The 18,005-nt window shown below is 40.2% G+C and overlaps 1 protein-coding gene across 1 annotated transcript in view; it reads left to right on the top strand.

Moving 5' to 3' along the window:
* DPYD (dihydropyrimidine dehydrogenase) overlaps nt 1-18,005 on the top strand; it is a 765,031-nt gene that overhangs the window by 79,824 nt on the left and 667,202 nt on the right. Inside the window, exon 3 of the mRNA XM_054980010.1 lies at nt 5,811-5,893. Coding sequence (XP_054835985.1) covers nt 5,811-5,893 — 83 coding nt within the window. The remainder of the gene's footprint in view (nt 1-5,810; nt 5,894-18,005) is intronic.

Genomic DNA, 18,005 nt, shown 5'->3' with positions numbered 1-18,005 from the left:
TGGATTTGGTACAGCTTGGCTTTCACTGTCAATTTTACATCAGACTTCCAAACTGACAATTGTGGCAAAGGGGAGAGAAGAGTACTCCCAAGATCAACACTTAAAACTCATTTCTGTATCAACATACATGGCCGCTGCCAATTTTACAGGGTTTTTTTTTAATACCAGTGCACCAGAAAGATGATTAACACATAATTGTGATCAAGTAGCTTATTCTGTATTGGGTTAAAAGACTGATAATGCCTTTTGTTTAAAAATATAGCTCTTATATGTACATGAAAACCCCATTCCCTCCCTCCCTACCTGTTGGGTCAGTCACTTGTTGGCCAGCCCACTTACTTCCAGTGCTCACCACTCCCACTCCCCATGCTTACATGGCTTACATGGTGGTGGTGGTGGTGGTGGTGGCTCCTGCCCCTCCTGTCCACCTGCCTGCCTGCAAAGGAAAGATGCAGTGCTTGGGCTGGCATTGGCGGCCTTAGTGGGGAAGTGGATGAGCAGTAGGTGCCTACCTGCAGTGTTGTTACCTTGAGGAGGCAGGTGGGAAGGTGCTGCTGCCGCTGCCCACCTCCACATTTGAGGCTGCTGACAGAGGAGAGGTGGCAGCGGGGTCTCCATTGTCTTTGTTCATCTGGCTCCTCCCCTCTCCACTCAGTAGGTTTACATTGTCTGTGCAAGTATAGGCAATATTCCTCTGTTCTGGTGGAGATTCATATGCCCCTTCCACATTTGGAGGGTATCTGCATTTTTCTGAAAACCTGAGTGGTCTTTGAGATCTCCAAAAGAATACCTCAATCTGAACCTGGACACATTTTCTGGATCTGCATGGGGCCAGGTTCAGCAGTAGATAAAATATTCTTCCATTACCTACTCTTGAAAATTACTACTTGTTTACCCGTCTAGGAATTTTTTTCCTCTGGTAATTTTGAAAATTCAGTATGTGCTGGACTTTTAAGTTCTTACGCATTTTATCTGATGATTTTGTATGCATGTGCAACCACGGTTGTGCATACATATAAATAACTATATATGGACTATTGTGAGAATAGAAAGAAGGTCATTTCCTTCTTCCACTTATGAAGGAAGTATGATATATTGACGTTGAGAGAAAAGAATAAAAACATATGAGTCGAAGCAAAGGACAGAGCTAATGTGTGGTTTATTTTTTTTTAATGGCCTTGCAGATTCCTTGCAAAAAGAAATGAAAAGAAAGCAGTCCTTACACAGGCTTGCTTCAATATCCTTTGCTGATTTGGTAATTATGTCTTAGCAGTGTCACTAGAGTAGCATGATGTTTAATAGTGTATATTAAAATGTCTGTAGCATTATCTCAAAAGTTATAACAAGCTAATTTTGACGTTAGCTGGACAAGTTGATAAGGCCTTTTTAATAAAGTGATATAAAGAAGCTTGGGTAATTATTTTTCATTCATGTTTGTCTCTTTAAAGAACTGAGCTATCTGTCATAATTTCACAATAGCCACAGACAGGGCATCATTAGGCAATGGATGCAGGACTGGCAGAGTGGGTGACATTCTGTAAATACATGTGCACTAATATCCTCCACTAGACAGGATGCATTTAGTACACAGTGTTGGACCACATGTCTAAATATTATAAAGAATCCTAAAACACAAATGAATTAATAAAATGAAAGAAACTAAACGTACATATCTTGGTTCCTATACTAAAGGTTGTAAAGAGGGGTTTTTTAGTGCTGTGTCAACCAATTAAAGAATTTTTGGTTGATTAATCTTCTGAGTCTTAATCAATAGATCAGTTATGTTAAACCCACATATTTCTAAAACCTTAGTATTAATGCCTATTTGAAATATTGAAGGAAATGCCAGTTATGATTTAATAAACCAAAACTACTAATCATAGTTTGAAATGATGTTTTTAAAATAATATTTTCTTCTATTGCATAATGTACTAATAATGCAAAGTAAGGTATAAAAAAAACCAGAACAAAGTTACATGACTTAACTTCTTCCAGTGGTTTCATGTTAGATGTTAAAAATAGTATTACAGTGAAGATGAAATCTTGTGGAAGATAGCCCAAAGGCTATGGAGTAGGGATGTTCTAGAACCACTTTTTGGATTTTGCCCTCCTAGACTGATTAGAACCACCATAGTGTGGTATTCCTCCTAGTCTCCTCTAGGCTGCCCAGAATAGTATTAAAAGCCAGTTGTCCAAGAGGATTAACAGGGCTAATCCCGCCTCATGATTACAGGTTGTCAACTGATGTGAGCAAGGTGGTTTCATTGCAAAAAGCAAGTCTGGAAATAATTAAAAGGGGTTTACATAACTACTTTAGTTTAAGAAGTCCTGAAGCCAAGATCCTTACCCAACACTAAAATATTGGAATCTAGCCTATATGTTTTGAGGGGGAAGTCAAGGGAAGGTGTTTTTTAAGGTGTGATCACACCACAACCGGCCTCTACTACCTATATGGCCGGTCCTCTCTTTGATGTCTTTCAGCAGCCAAGTGCAAAAAGGTATAAGAACATTCATAGTTGGCTTTACCTTTCCTAGAACTTTGTGCTGACCATTAAATTGTACAAATTGAAAAATTATTTCTCAGAAATGGTTATGTGGAAGATCAGGACTGAACCACTACACTTATTGTATTTAATTTGGCATCCAAGTTGGAGCAGATACTAGTGATTTTTCCCTAGAAAATTAATTCTAGAGAACTATTGAGGTCACTCCCCTTGATCTGTAGACCAATTTGAAATAGATTGATTGCTCAAAAAAGCATCTTGGCACAATATTGAGCAGACACAGTGGTGGTGGCAAATAGAGGTATGCACTGAAAAAAAATTCAGTTTTGGATCTAGGACATCTGAACCAACTATTTGCCGTTATTAGTTTTTTTCCAAGTGGAGTGTGGCTGGCTCAGATCTAATCTATTTGGGTTCTCCCCCCCCCTGTTATTGGCCCTGCTCTTTGCAATTAGGGCTTCCAGGATCTTTGGGGCAGCTGTTTTTGCACTTAATGGCACCAAAATCACACAGAACACAGTCCTCTCTCTAAACAATCAATCCACCCAGTTTTCCCCCAGTTACACTACACACTACACACACAACAAGAAGGCAAGTGTTAGTGGCTGGGTACACATTGTGGTGAGAGACTGACTAGCAAAGGGGTAATGGCTGCTGGGCAGCAGTGACATTAAAAGCAATCTTGCTTTATGTTCACTTTTTTCTTTATCTGTAGTGCCAATAAATCATTCCCTTTGCATCCTGCTTTTAGCCATTGATGCCATGTTTCCTTGTGCTTACTCCCAGGGAAGTGTCTTTAGAATTGCAGCCTATGATTGAGTCCCCCAGGGCTTTTATCAAGTTTGATTGATTGAACATACCACTTGTGCAACTTGATCCCCTCCCCCCCGGTAGCACTTTTACTCACAGCAAGCGTCCAAAGGCCCTGATAGGGGTGGAGAGAGATGGACCCATGCCTGGGTAGTGCCAGAAAACAAATGAATGGCACCACCAACTGGCCTACTCACATGTAAGCCCCATGTTATTCCCAAAGAAATGTCTTTCGAATTGCAGCCTATGATTGGCATCTGCACATCCCCCCTTCCAAATGTGCCATTAAGGAAAACAAGATGCTGCCCTGCAAGGTGAACCATTTGGTTCAGCATCCCAGCAGCTGTTTTTAAAAAACAAAACAAAACAGCGATTTCCTGGTGTATTTCCAGCTAATTTGCTTCATTGTGCACACCTCTAGTGGCAAATTAGGATTAGATTCATCTGGAATCTTTTGACCCTATTTTTCTGATATTCATCCCTACACCACAACTCATTGGAAAACTATGAATGTGCTCATCTGCAAGAGAGAGAACTTGCAATTCAGCAACCTTTATTGGCATTACATCCATGTTAACAAAAACACTCGACACTACCAGAACTCAGTCAACAAATATACAACTTGCCTCATAGATGCAAGATACAAAAATTTAGCTACAGTTGTAGCCAATAGGAAGATAACTTTACATTTATCAGATTTTCCAATTTGCTCTCTCAACAGCGGGTCGATGAGTGTGGGAGAGAGAGAACTTAGGGGTGACTGTATCAACTGGCTAATCATGTCACAATTCGAGAGATTAACAAAGGCTTCAAAAGAGCTGCTAACTATACACTTTGGAAAATTCTTTTCCACAATCCATCAGGAAACAATTTTGATCCATCATTCCCTAGGACAAACCATCTTAATAGGTTCTGTTCTCCTGCTGAGGGTCCATGCTGTTGCAGGTCTAAACCTGCCCAGGAATTGACCAGACTATGACAAAAGAGGTATTGAACGTTCTGCTTTCAGAACATCCTTCTCCAAGTAGGAAAACAAAACAAAACAAAACAGAGTGCCCAACTGAATGTGCTGGATGCACTACAGTTTGGGGGCAGGTCTGTGGTGATCATTGCAGCCACTGAATTCAGCGTTGCCCCAGGCAAGTGGCCTTTAGTCAGTATTTAAGTCCTTCAGCACCATACATTTTCTGAGATAGTCAGCTGGAAAAAAAAGTTAATTACAAATTCAGAAATGTTGAGTCAGTGTGGTATAGAGGTTAGAGTTTCAAGCTAGAGTCAGTGATGCCTGGGTTCAAATCACCATATCAGCATGACAGCTTGGTTAGTGACCTTGACACAGTCATGTTCTCTCAGCCTAACCTACCTTACAGTGTTGTTGCAAAGATAAAATATGGGATGAAGAACAATGATCTCCTTGGAAAAAAGTAGGACAAAAATGTATGAGATTTAAGCTGCCCAATAAAACTGAAGGTGTTGTTAGTAATAATTTTAGGAAACTACATTTTTAGATATATGTAGTTGGATCCAAATGCAGGTGGTTCCAAAACTCCAGAACTTCCTTCCCAGGGAGATTCATCTGCCCCCTTCAATTGCTGCCTTCCACCAGTGAGCAAAGACTTTTGTTTCATTGTGCATACCCCCAATAGCCATTATGGGCCCCATTCCCTGTTCTTGGTGTTGTGTGTTAGTGTATGTGTGTGTTTTTCTGAATTATTCTTGTCTCGTGTAAATGTTGTTATACATTTACATTGGTTTTAAAATGTTTTAAATTTTTTGTATATTGATGTTCACCACTTTGGCGGCCCTGTTTGGATGGAAAGATAGCATACAAATGTACTAACTAACTGACTGACTGACTGACTAACTAACTAACTAGTTAAAAAGCTATTCCTCCTCAGTCTTCAAACGTGTTTCAGCTGAAAAAAGTGGATGCAGTAATTTCTACCAGCTTTTTCAGGTGTGCTATAAAACTTTGCAGCTACTAGGAGTTCGGACTGCTCAGTCCATCTATATACTCCTGGTCTTCCTGGAATTTAAAACCATGTATACTTTTTTTTATGCCCTAGGTATCTTCTGTCCATGTGGTAAATGACTTTAGTCAGTCTGCTCGAGGGCAACTCCTTCATAGTTACATATAGTGCGGCAAAGATAACGTACATTTGTTCTCCCTTCTTTGTGGGGGGGAGGGAGCAAAGTAGATAGGAGGAAATTGTATCTCTCATGTTATAGAATGTTGATAAAGAGGATTGCCATGGCAACCATATCATAAGCTTCATGCTTACTTTGTTGCTGAGTTCACAGTGTCATTTTTAATTACTCCTATGCAATTAAAAGCAAAAATGAGTAATTTGTGTGAATATGTAATCAATATAATCAGCTATGTTTGCACTGAGAGTGAATATGGGCAATTTATCCAACTAGAGTGGGGGGCTTTACCCAACTTGGAAATGCCGCTTTTTAATGTGGATTCTCCTGCTTTTTTTTATTTTATTGCAGAACTGTGAGAAGCTGGAAAATAATTTTGATGACATCAAGCACACGACTCTTGGTGAGAGAGGAGCACTTCGAGAAGCAATGAGGTAAGTCTGGGTCACCATAGCAACAGTCACAGATGTGGTAAAGAAAGAGTCATTCTTCATTATTGGGGGAACAAATGAGTTCATTGCCACCATTCAGCTCTATTCTCTAAGGTATTAATTTGTCAGTGGAGAGGCTTCCCTTGAGGCTGTACTTTGGTTTTGAAGCTGCGTGAATGCTAAGCCTCTCTGCACAGTAAAAAACGTAAATGTTTAATTTGTTACTAAAAATGCTTAAGGGGTCCCTTGTTTTATATTTATAATAAACTGTGTGAATGACTGAAAATTGTTCATCTGAATTGTGCAAGTATTAAGGAAATTGTACAATGATGTTTTTCTTAAGCTAGGCTGTGTATGCTCCTAATTTGTATTTAATTTTCACTATATAGCAGTCTGTGTAATTTCTTTTTCTATTAGACTTTAATGGGATTAGACTACTGTATGTTAAAATGAATGACCTCGTCCTTTCAAGCAAGAATACATTTTCCATTTTTATAATCCCAGTACTTCATACAATTCTATTTATATTATACACTCAGAAGTCCCAAGACTTAGGTTAGGGCATGTTCATGGTGGCAACAGACCTGCATCTTACACCAGTAGTGTATGAACATATACCAGTGCAAATGCTTTCAAATGGAGTACCTATGGGCATGGAAGCTGTTACATGAATAAAGTACCATTTCTGATGTCCCGCATCTATGATACAATCCAGCCACCCACTTTGCTTGCATCTCATAACGTGAGGATTGGCATGTTGTGTTTTCCACGATTTTCAGCTGACACTATCATAGGAATAGCTTCCAGCTATTACTTATTTATTTGGAAAATTTATATGGTTCCTTTCCAGAGACCCGCTTAAGGCAGTTGACAACCAAAAGGGTAAAACAGATTTACAACTAAAACTATTAAAGTGCTGCCATTGAAAAAAACTGAAGCCATTCATTATCATTGTGTCTGTTATTGACCCAGGTCACACTGTACCTTGACATAGATGCGTAACTATAATCAGGGTGCATCACATGGAAAAGATTTTTACCTATAACCATCTTTCCCTAAAATCTGCATCTTTTAATCAGGCCTGCTTTTATTGTTTATTGTTGTGTCCTGGTTTAAATAGTAGTGTTAACTATTAAACCCATGCAGGAATTGTGTGTACTACTATATAGTTAACTTAAGGAAACCTTAGATCCCAGGACAAAACTTAGGAATTCCTAATATCCAGACAAGCTCTTCCTTCTCTGTGTGGGCAGGGCCACACCTTCATTTTCTGAGTTAAAGCATCTGGCAGTTGAAAGAGGAAGAAGCCTATAGAGCATATAATGGGGGTCTCAAAAAAGGATACTCCATATTTCATTTCCCACTTGTGAGTTCTAAGCCAATGGTTTGTCTTTTAAGAAATACCAGTTATTTTGAAACCAATTGCCGTATTAAGTTAACTCTCTGAGAATATCAAGATTTTGTTCCAGTAGCACCTTAAAGACCAACTAGATTTCCAGGGTATGAAGGGAGCTTTTAGTCTTGAAAGCTCATACCCTGGCAATCTAGTTGGTTTTTAAGGTGCTACTGGACCTGAATCTTGTTCTACTACAGACCGACATGGCTACCTCCTTGAAATTCTATAAGAATAGGAGAGCCTTTGAAAAGCCATCCATCTTTGGTATCCACCTTTGCTTAGCTTTCCCTTTGACCTACATTGTTAAAACAAACCTTTCTTGGCAAACTGCATATACCAGTGATACTCAGTGGCTCAAGAGTCACATGTGGCTCTTTGATATACCACTGTGACTTTTCTAGGCACTTTTCCCCATCTGGCATCAACCCTATGTTCCAGTAAAGAGAACAAGGCCATTGCCCTTGTGGTTGGCAGGTCGGTTCTCATCTTCAAATATCCACTGGAGGAAGGAACTGCAGGCGTCATGCCAGGGATGGAAATAAAGGGCCCATCCTCTCCCGGAACTCTCCACCCTTATCTGTAGCCTCCATACTTTCATCCCAGCACCTGGGCAGCAGCTGGGAGGAGATCATGTTGGTTTCAGAGAAGACAGAGTACAACCACCATTACAAGAGCAAAAGAGCAAGTATGTGGGGGTGGGGTGGGTAATGGTGGTTTTACTTCCCTTTCTCCATGACTAGCTTGCTGTCCTTCAGGTACCATGGCAATCTCACTGTCTCACTTGAGATGCTGTGCCTCGTGCTGAGGAGTGAGAAAGCAGCGAGGGAAGCACTTCCCCTCATTCCAGGCATGCAACAGCTGTCTAAGGATCAGCCGTGGTGGGGAGAAACAACCTTAAATGCTCAAAATTAATATGTTTCTAATTATAGATTTAATAGTTATATCTTGTATTATTGTGGGTGGTTGGCTGATGTATAGACATACAGTAGCCCTGCAGCTCTTTTGCTTAATGGTAATTGTAAATGTAGCTCTTCATGAGTCATAAAGTGAGTATCAGTGGTGTATAAAATATCTATTTCAGTGACCTTAGTTCTTTCTTGAAAACTCACATAGGGTAGAACAGCCACCGCCCCTTACTTAGACATTGACAATGCCATAGTAATATGGCACATAGGGGTGTGCACCAAAAACACCGGTAAATCTGATTTTTTTTACCGAATCTGAGAAAAAAATTGAAATTCCCTGAATTCTCTAATTCAGTTCAGCCATTTCTGAATAAATTGGTAATATTCAGCGATTATTCCCTATGGTGAAATCTCTTGGAGAGGTTTCCAGTGGGCTGGTGGGGCTTTCTTCTCTTTGGTTCTATTGGGCTTTATATGGGATGAGCTCAGCTTGCATTTGAGAGTGTGCCTTGGCTATGGCAGCCTTGCCTCAGTATGTTTCTGCAGTGAGAATAAGCTTTGTCTTTTTTTACTATAGGAAACAATGGAGTGTATGGGGACACCTTGTTCAGGGGCTCATAGAATTGGCCCCCAGTGTCCAATCTTCCTGAAATTTGTGGAACTTTATAGGGCAGTCAAGAATAGGTCCCCTGAAATTTGGTGGAGTTTGCTTGAAAAATGCCACCCCAGCCTCCCAGAAAGCCCCCAGATATTTTCCTGCATGGAGAATAATGGAGAGTGGGTGGGGGAACCTTACTTGGGAGTCCATAAAATTGGCCCTCAATGTCCAATCTTCATGAAACTTGAGGAGTTCTTAGAGAACAGTCAGGGATAGGATTCCTCCAAATTTGGTAGGGTTTAGTTGAAAAATTACTCCTCTAGCCTACTGGATACTCGCCAAATTGATTTTCGCATAAATTTTACTGAATTTTACCTAATTAATTTGGTAAAAATTCAGAATACCTGTTTTTTATTTGGAATACTAAAATTTCACCAAATGAGCCAAATTTCAGTATTTTAATCCAAATTCTGAACTAAACTGCATACCCCTAATGCCACATGCAGGTTCTGTCACGGATATGCAAGACAAGTGCAATGCTTTATTTTTCTTCCATAGAAGTAAATAGATAATATTCATTTCAGCGGAAGAAAATAATATTGTCTAATTGAGGAAGCATAAGAAGTACCTGCTCATAACTCTTTACTTTCTCCTCTCATTCATTTTTTTATGGAAGAAAATAAATCAGCAGTGTGTATGCCCCCATATCGAAGGTATGCAAGCACCATGTGAGAAATGCAAGGGAACCAAACCAAGTAAGCCAACGGACAGGGTTTCTATAGAAATGGCAAAGAAGAGGGGATATGGTGCAGCAAACTGTCGGTCTGAACTGTAAAAATATATTTATGTCTATCTGTAGTAGAGGTGCAATAGATAATAGATCTGGCTTTATTTGCTATTTTAACTAGTAGTTATTGCATGCATATGCTATTCTGTTTTCACCCTCACTTTAAAAAGATCAGTGTCACTTTGAAATAGAGAGCCACATGGCTTTTAGTTGCAGAATAACTCATACAGAGTATCTTGTCACTGTATTCCGCAACGGTGGTTATCTCTAGGGCTTTGGAAAGTGATTGCACTGCCTTAAATATATTTAAAGTATAAATCAAGGACCCCATAAAAGTCTTGTTTTGAGCTTGATTGCAAGATTGATATTTGATGAAATAGTCTCCTTTTATGCTACCGTTGACAAGGGATCTTTATGTTGAGTTGTTTGTCCAACTTCATACAGGCTTATAAGATTGTATGGGCTTAGATGGTCCTGCACTTTATATTGTCTGAGATTTCATCTGTAATTTCTGATTTTTTTTTTCAATTGGGAATTTTAATTTACTTTGTGAGCTGCAGAGATAAATCGGAAAGCAAGCTTTTTCCTTGGAGAATACTATAGCGAAGGGGGATTACGAGAGTGTGTAGAGATTGTGATTTCCCTTGAACATTCCTTCAATCACCTGTCTCAAATAAAACCAAAATTCTTTAATTTTAACTGACCTAAGGTTACGTATTATACATAGACAGTACAGACAGTTATGAACTTCTATTGAATTCTACAAAAATGCCCATTGAAGTGTGTTTCAGCTAGCAGACAATGCTGATCACTGATCTGCTTTGTTCTAAAAACCTGGCTGGCTATAGTCTGTTTCTGCAAAATAAAACCACCAGGGGAATTAAATCCTATAATATTATTATTGGTTTTTGAATTGACAACATGCAGGTTTATTTGTAACATAAGTTTTAATTGCATGTTACACCTTCTAATCACGTTCCTATATATTTGCAACAACGATTTATATCATTTGCAGCCTTGCTACATTGTGCTGAAAGCAAACCAGCCTGGTCTAATAATATTATTATAATTACTATCATTGATATTGCTGTAATTAGAAATGGAAGTCAAGGCATAAGTTGAGATGGGCAAAATACTGGAGCCTTGGAAAACCTCTAAAAATGCTTACTTCATTATTTGCAAATTGCATATGAGATCTTTTGCTTAGCATGCTAAAAATTCTGCCCCCCTCCCCCAAAAGTCATAAAAGTCTAAGCTGTTGAGAGTCAGATCCGTCATGTATTTGTACAGTGGTATCTAGAAAATGTACTTCCTGTGTGGATTGATTCATGGTCAGGTTGATGATGAGATGGAAGTTGCTGAAGGCTGGTGGAATTCCTCCAGTGCTGCTTTCCCATGTGTCCAGATGAGGAGAATGTTGCCAGTAAATCTCAGGTACAAGAGGGGTGTTCGCAGGTAGGAGAAAGCACTGTTCCAAGCCAGCCATTAAAATGTTGGCATATTGCGGTGCCATGCGAGTGCCCATGGCTGAGCCATTGATCTGAAGGAATACTTTTTTATTTTTTGTAAAAAAAATTATTTTTAATATCTAACATAAAAACTACAAAAGACTACAAAGATATAAGGGAAAAAGGGGGGACTGGGGAAAAGGGAAGAGCAACATATAAACAAAAAACGCACACTACTCTTCATGTCTTGTATTCCCTTCATGCTGCAATTTTTCTTTAAAGTTAACTTTCTAATATGCTATCAGATTGGTAGATCTTATACAATACAGACTATATTCAGGATCAGGATTTCTCCCCCCCCCCCCCCCGCGTCTCGGTCTCAGTTCTCTCTGCGCAGCTGCAACAGCTGCGCTCGTTCTCTCCCCCCCCCCACTTTCCCCTTCAGACTTTGAACTTTCTTCTTGCTGAAACTCCTGATGGTTGAACAAAAAGTCTGTCAGCTGTACTTCCGATGTAATCTTGTAGGTTTGATCCTTATATCTGAACCAGATGCCTTCCGGAAACAACCATTTGTATTTTACATCACATTTCCTCAGGGAAGCCGCAAGTCTTTTATACTTAAATCTTCTTTTACGAGCCAGAAATGGAACATCCTTCAATATTTTAACCTTGTTGCCCAAATAGTCCAAGTCCACATTGTACGAATTATATAAGATGGTGTCCCGAGTCTTCTTAGATGAAAAGTCAATAATAATCTCGCTAGGCAGCTGACGCTTCATTGCATACTTTGAAGATGTCCGACGGACTTCCAAAATATCGCTTTTTAACTCTTCTTTAGTTGCCTTTGCGAATGACGCCAAAAGTCCCGACACCAGATCTTTTAAATTTTCACTTTGCTCCTCTTTTACATTCTGAAGACGCAGTACCGTTTGGGCATGGTCCACTTGCAATCCTATTATTTGATTCTCCAAGAGCTTCACTTCTTTACTTGTTGCTTTCATGAGTACTACGTTTTCGCGTGCAGACTGCTCTGCTCCAGATGCTGTTTCTTTAATGGTTTTCACTTCGCTTTCCACTGAATCAACCTTTTGCCCCATTTCATTTAACTTCGCTACAAAGGGCTGCATAGCTTCAAAGATCGCTCGTCTGACCATCTCTTCCAAAGTTTCCCCCTTCCCCTGTAACATCGCCATCACCGATTTACTCATTGCAGGGCTCTGCTTTTTCGTCGCCATCTTAGGGGGGGGGGGGCGCCAGCTAAGTTCCGAAACTCCATGAAGGGGAAGAAATCTGCACCTTCTTAGCTTCAACTCCCACCAATCGTTCGCATATGCTTAGAAATCAGAAGGGATTCGCTTACTTACAGGTTTTCACCTTAAATCTGCTTATTGCCGTTCTCCATGGCCCGGCTGCACACGATGTGCTGCGCAAGTCTGCCGGCCTCCGTTGGAGCAAACGGGCAATTTACTCCCTGCATTGCTTTCAGGGGGTTCTTCCCGCCGCGCTCCGGACCCTGGCTCCCTCACTGGGAGTCCTGGGGGTTAACCCTTGCGGGTCAACCGCCCGGTCAGGCTGCTTGGACGTTTCCTCCCGGACCTGCGGAGAGGAGCGTCCGACATGGCCGGGAAAACAAAACCGAATCGATCTGAAGGAATACATCTTCACTGAATTGAACTAGTTGCAGGTGAGGACAAACTGGTAGAGCTTGGTAGCAAAGTCATCTGTGATGTTGTCAGTGATGGTGTTCCTAATGGCTTGCAGTCCATCTTTGTGGGGGATGTTGGTGTATAGAGATTCAACATCCTTAAGAACCACCTTATACCAGAAACCTACTGATTATAAAACATATTTGCATGCCTCCAGTTACCATTTCAAACACACCAAACAATCAGTCATCTACAGCGGAAGCTCAATGTTACAACTGCATCTGTTCCCATCCCTCTGACAGAAATTCTCACCTACAGGATCTACGGACAGATTTTTTGGAACTACAGTTCCCACCTGATTTAATAAGGAAACAAATTGACAAAGCCATAATGATACAAGGGGATAACCTGCTACAAGACAGACCCAAATGAAACAACATTGCTGGTGGTCATATACAGCTCTCAGCTCAAACCAGTTTAACCCATCATCAGTGACTTGAAACCTATGCTGGAAAATGATAACTCTTCTCTCACAAGCATTGGGAGGCAAACCTTTTCTTGACCACAGACAACCCCTTAACCTTAAACAGTTTCTCACTTATAATAATATACTTCCTAATACTGACACAGGCTCCAGGACCAGAGCCTGCAATAAACCAAGATGTCAAACTCTGTTCCCATATTTATTCTGACAGAGTGATCACTGGACCTAACAACACCAGTTATACTATCTCAGGATCATTCATTTGTTCATCTTGCAATATTATATATGCTATCAGATGTCAGCAATGCCTTTCTACTCTCTACATTGGACAAACAGGTCAGTCCCTATGGAAAAGAATAAATGGATATAAATCTGACATTAGAAATCACAACACTCCAAAACCAGTGGGAGAACATTTTAATCGTCAAGGGCACTCCATTGCTGACTTAAACAGAGAAACTTCTCCTCAAACAGAAAAACTTCAAGGGGATAATACAATGTGAGATTGCAGAAGCTGAGTTTATCCACAAATTCAGAACAATGAGACTCCCCCTCCCTAGGGGCTGAACAAAGACTTAGGATTCTTATCTAACTACAGATGCTAATTTCTGTTCTAATCAGCTGCATTGTACCTTTACATCCTGCACTTAACAGCAGGTTACTAAAGTGCAGCAAAATCAGAGTGCTGAGAGGGGAAGGGTTAACTATTCCCTGGAATGGAGAGCTTGAGTGACAAGCTTCTCCCTCTCCTTTGATTGGTCAGTTAGAACCAGTCTGAAGGCAATCAGTTGGTTTCTGACAGGATTTTGGATTCAGGGAGACTGACAAGAAAAGTCAGGTTTATTTTTACAATGAAGGGAGAAGACTCCTTTGCCTTAAGTGTAATATTTCTGTCCTGAAGAAGTTTCTATCTAAGAATTCAAAGTCTAAGTGTCAGCACAAGCTGATGTACACTTTACACAGACACCAGAGAATTTGGAGTGTGTTTTGGTGAGAGTGGTTAGATAGTGGGTTGAAACTCCTTTTCAAGCAAAAAAAAAAAAGAGGGATTATATCTTCTGAGGAGAAGATTAATGCTGGCCCAGTTTTGAAGTGGTTTTGGCTCTGAGGAGGACTCCAGGTTTGTTGTGAAGGGTAAACAGTTTTAGTCTACTCAGGAGATAGAAATACCTTCTAGTTTCAAGGAAGGAGTGAGTTAGGTACACAAAATGACTAACTTTGGGAAACCTGAACTGTCATAGGAAACTTCCTGAAGAAACATGGATGCTGTACCTAAACTACTAAGTAAAACACCTCTCACTGTTTCAAGGAAGTTTCAAGGAAGTTTCAAGGAAGGAGTGAGTTAGGTACACAAAGTGACTAACTTTGGGAAACCTGAACTGTCATAGGAAACTTCCTGAAGAAACATGGATGCTGTACCTAAACTACTAAGTAAAACACCTCTCACTGTTAAAAACCAAGACTATATGAAAATAAGCTTTAAGGATACTATTTTGCCTGTTACATGAAGTGTATTCTTTAATACCAACAAAATTTTACCTCCGTATTTCCATCCCCTGACTACACTTACTCAATCGCTGCCTGTTAAATAAAGCAGTTAATTTCTTTTTGAATGTCATACAGTCTCTAGTGCCATTTCCAACAAAAAGGAAGAGGCTCCTACCTTTCCCCATCATGTTTCTGGGTTAGGCTAAAAAGCCAAAATTATATCTGCATGTCAGGGTGGGACAAACAGACTTTCAAAACCACAGATACTAAAATGCTACTTGGAGCTGCACAGTCAAAGCAAGCAAACGGAATTTTGATGGGAAAATCTGTCTCACAGTAGGGAGAGTGAAGGGGGTTTCTTCATACACCCAACCCACCTTTTGCTGGGATATAAAGGTTCAAGGATCTCCATTCCTTCTTGTGTCTGAAGAAGGGAGCTCTCACTCTCAAAAATTTACACTCTGAAAATCTTGCTGTGCCAATGGACTAAAATCTTACTGTTCTACTGCAGACCAACACAGCTATCCACCTAATAATCATTTTGTTCTGACTGTATAAATGCCTATTGCTGAGCATGACCATTTCAGACAGTAGGTTGGGATGGAATGTTCACTTGTTCTCATGTAATAAAAAAAGCTTTTTTTGTGCAATTAGAAGTGGCACATTGGGAAAAGGGCTTGCCTAGAACCTTTTACTGCAGTATGCTAGTTTTTTATATGCAGGGAACCTAAAGTGAAGAAATTCAAACATTGAACTGTCATCTGAAGTGTTACTGGCCAATGACAGATTTTTCACATGTTCACATCGATCATGTGCAGCAGCACTTTGTTTGCCCTGTAGGGAATCATATGAACATGTAGGATACATAGCTATATTAACAACCATGGGATTTGGTGGATTTAGGCTTTCCATTTCTTTTCCAGGGTATGTTCAAAATATACTATAACCTCTTGTTTTGTTCTCTGGAACCTTTTTTCAGTTGGTCACACAGACAGTATGTTAGGGAAGTTCACACCTGATCTCCCCCCAGGAATCAGCCTTATAGACTGCAGAGTATGTCAATAATCCTGTAATCAATAATCCCTATGAGAATCAGCAAGGAACCAACACAGACTGGAGTACCTAAATGAGTATTTTAGGCCTTTCCCCAAGATGTCTTGAAAATTCAGCAAACCCTTTTGCACTACACTGTTGCTACTTAGCCACAATCCAGGTAAGTGTCATAATTTTAAAAAGTTCATACCCTGTGAAGAAAAATGCCATGTTCTAATTTATGCAGAAGCCATCTTTTTTGAAACTTTGGTTCAGAGGCTTCCTGTCTGTACAAGCCTCTTATTAGGAAAATTCCTTCCTCCACACACATACCCCCTTTCTTGCTAAGAAGCCTCCCTGGGAACGAGCTGCTTTCCCACTCTCAGCTCCTGGTGTCCCTGAGATATAAGGTAATGCTCTTCAACTCGTTAGCAGTTAGTTGAGCCTTCGTAGCTGAGTTCTCCTTGAACTAATTACCAAACTGAGTGAGTGTGCCACTGAGTGTGCCAAGGACTGCAGACTTGTTGCACTCCTTCCTCCACACTTTCGCACGTCCTTTTTAGGTGACATCAGCATTTGGTACCTGATTGGCTTACAAGCCTGGGCCACTCTGGTTTCCGAATGGCATAACAGTGCTTACTCAATAATGGAGCCTTACGCTTTCGGTGGGTTTTAGTAACAACAACTGTAACCTATTTATGGCTTCACTTTTGATTAGAGAACTCTGAGATGGACACTGAGGCACCCATCTATTCGTTTGCTGTGTGGCCTAGTTGTTTCGACTTTTGACCAAAGACTGTGGTTTCTGCACCTTTGACAACATCTTGTTTTGCCTTCTTTGGAATTACTGTGGTATGTACTAGCAGGTGCTTACATGTTTTAGGCTTTTTTTGTTTTATCCTCACTTTCTGTCTTGTGATTTTAGATAACCTTGCACTTAATTAATAAATTTATTTTATTTCTGTGTGGGTTTCTTTTGACTCTGAAGCTTCAAAGCTATAAATCACTTCGTTGAACTCACTTTGTGAAGCTCATGAACCATCTACCATAATAACATTCTGTTTTGAGAACTCTACTTGCAAACCACCCTTGCAAGGTAGACTGCTTCTGCCCTCATAGTCTTGGATCTTTGCCCTTTTACTCCTCTACCTTGGGATAGCCAAAGGGACTGGTGGCAGCCTACCTGGGCAATGTGAGACTTTCTCTCATTGCTAGTTGATTAATCTGTGTGAAACCGGCCTACAGGGCAGCCTGCAGCTCTTCCCCTCCACTGGGTCGAGGCAAAAGTACTTTGTACCTGTGACATACCCCTATTTGCGTGACTATTGAAAAACACTTCTTTCATATAGTAGCTACAGTCTGGAGAACCGGACAAAAATCTGTGCAGCTGTGCGGAATTAGGCTTTTGATTTTTAAGAAATATTTTGTCTCAGAGAGATCAAGGACATTTATATAGCTTTATTCCAGTTTATCCTTGAGACATTCTTGGGTGATTCAGTTTGTGTTTGGCACAGGGTCTCCCCATGAACTTTGTGGCAGAATGGGGAATTGGACCAAGGTTTTTTTTGCAGTTGAAGTCAAACTCTGCCACACTGGCCTTTCAAAACAGCATCCTCACATTCACTGTGTAGAGCTGACTTTTAAGTTCAAAAGAATCTTGAAAAGCAATTTGCAATGTAGGAGATGTGACTCGGGGATCCTATTCACAGAGAAAAATCTTGGACTAGGCAGCTCTAGAGAAACTGTCTGGTCTACAGCAGGCAACCTCGACATCCATAATTTGACTTGCTTTATTTTATTTTAGACTGCCTGCCTGCAGATTGTTGAAAGTGCTGTCACTTTCTGTAGGACATTTTTCTATATTCAATAAATCATAGGCATTTACCTTTATTATTCTATGATTTAAAAATTTAAATGTTCCTGCTGTGTTCCAAGCTGCTTGATGCTGCCTACTCCTGGCCAATACCATTCCATTAAAATTCTGTTTACTAGACTTTTGTAAATTGAGGGAAATGAAAACAGATTATTTATGTGAAATGCTCTATATTAAATAAACTTCAATGAAATCAACATTTTAATTTTGTTAGGATTAGCTAAAAGTAATGTTTTGAACAGTCAGATGCTGAAAGTTAATCTCTTAATTCCACTTTTTAGCCCCCTGCAACAGACTGCACTTAAAAGCAGGTTTCCTAAGTGCAGCATAGTCAGAGAGCTGGGAGGGAAAGAGTTAACTATTGCCTGGCATGAAGAGCTTGAGTGACAGGCTGCTCCCTCCTCTTTGGTTGGTCAGTTTAGAACTAGTCTGAAGTGAATCAGTTGGTTTCTGACAGG

The sequence above is a fragment of the Eublepharis macularius genome, chromosome 5 (assembly GCF_028583425.1).
Source record: "Eublepharis macularius isolate TG4126 chromosome 5, MPM_Emac_v1.0, whole genome shotgun sequence".
NCBI classification, from domain to species: Eukaryota; Metazoa; Chordata; class Lepidosauria; order Squamata; family Eublepharidae; genus Eublepharis; species Eublepharis macularius.
Note: the sequence above shows the minus strand (reverse complement) of the source record. Positions and strands in the feature narration are given on the sequence as shown.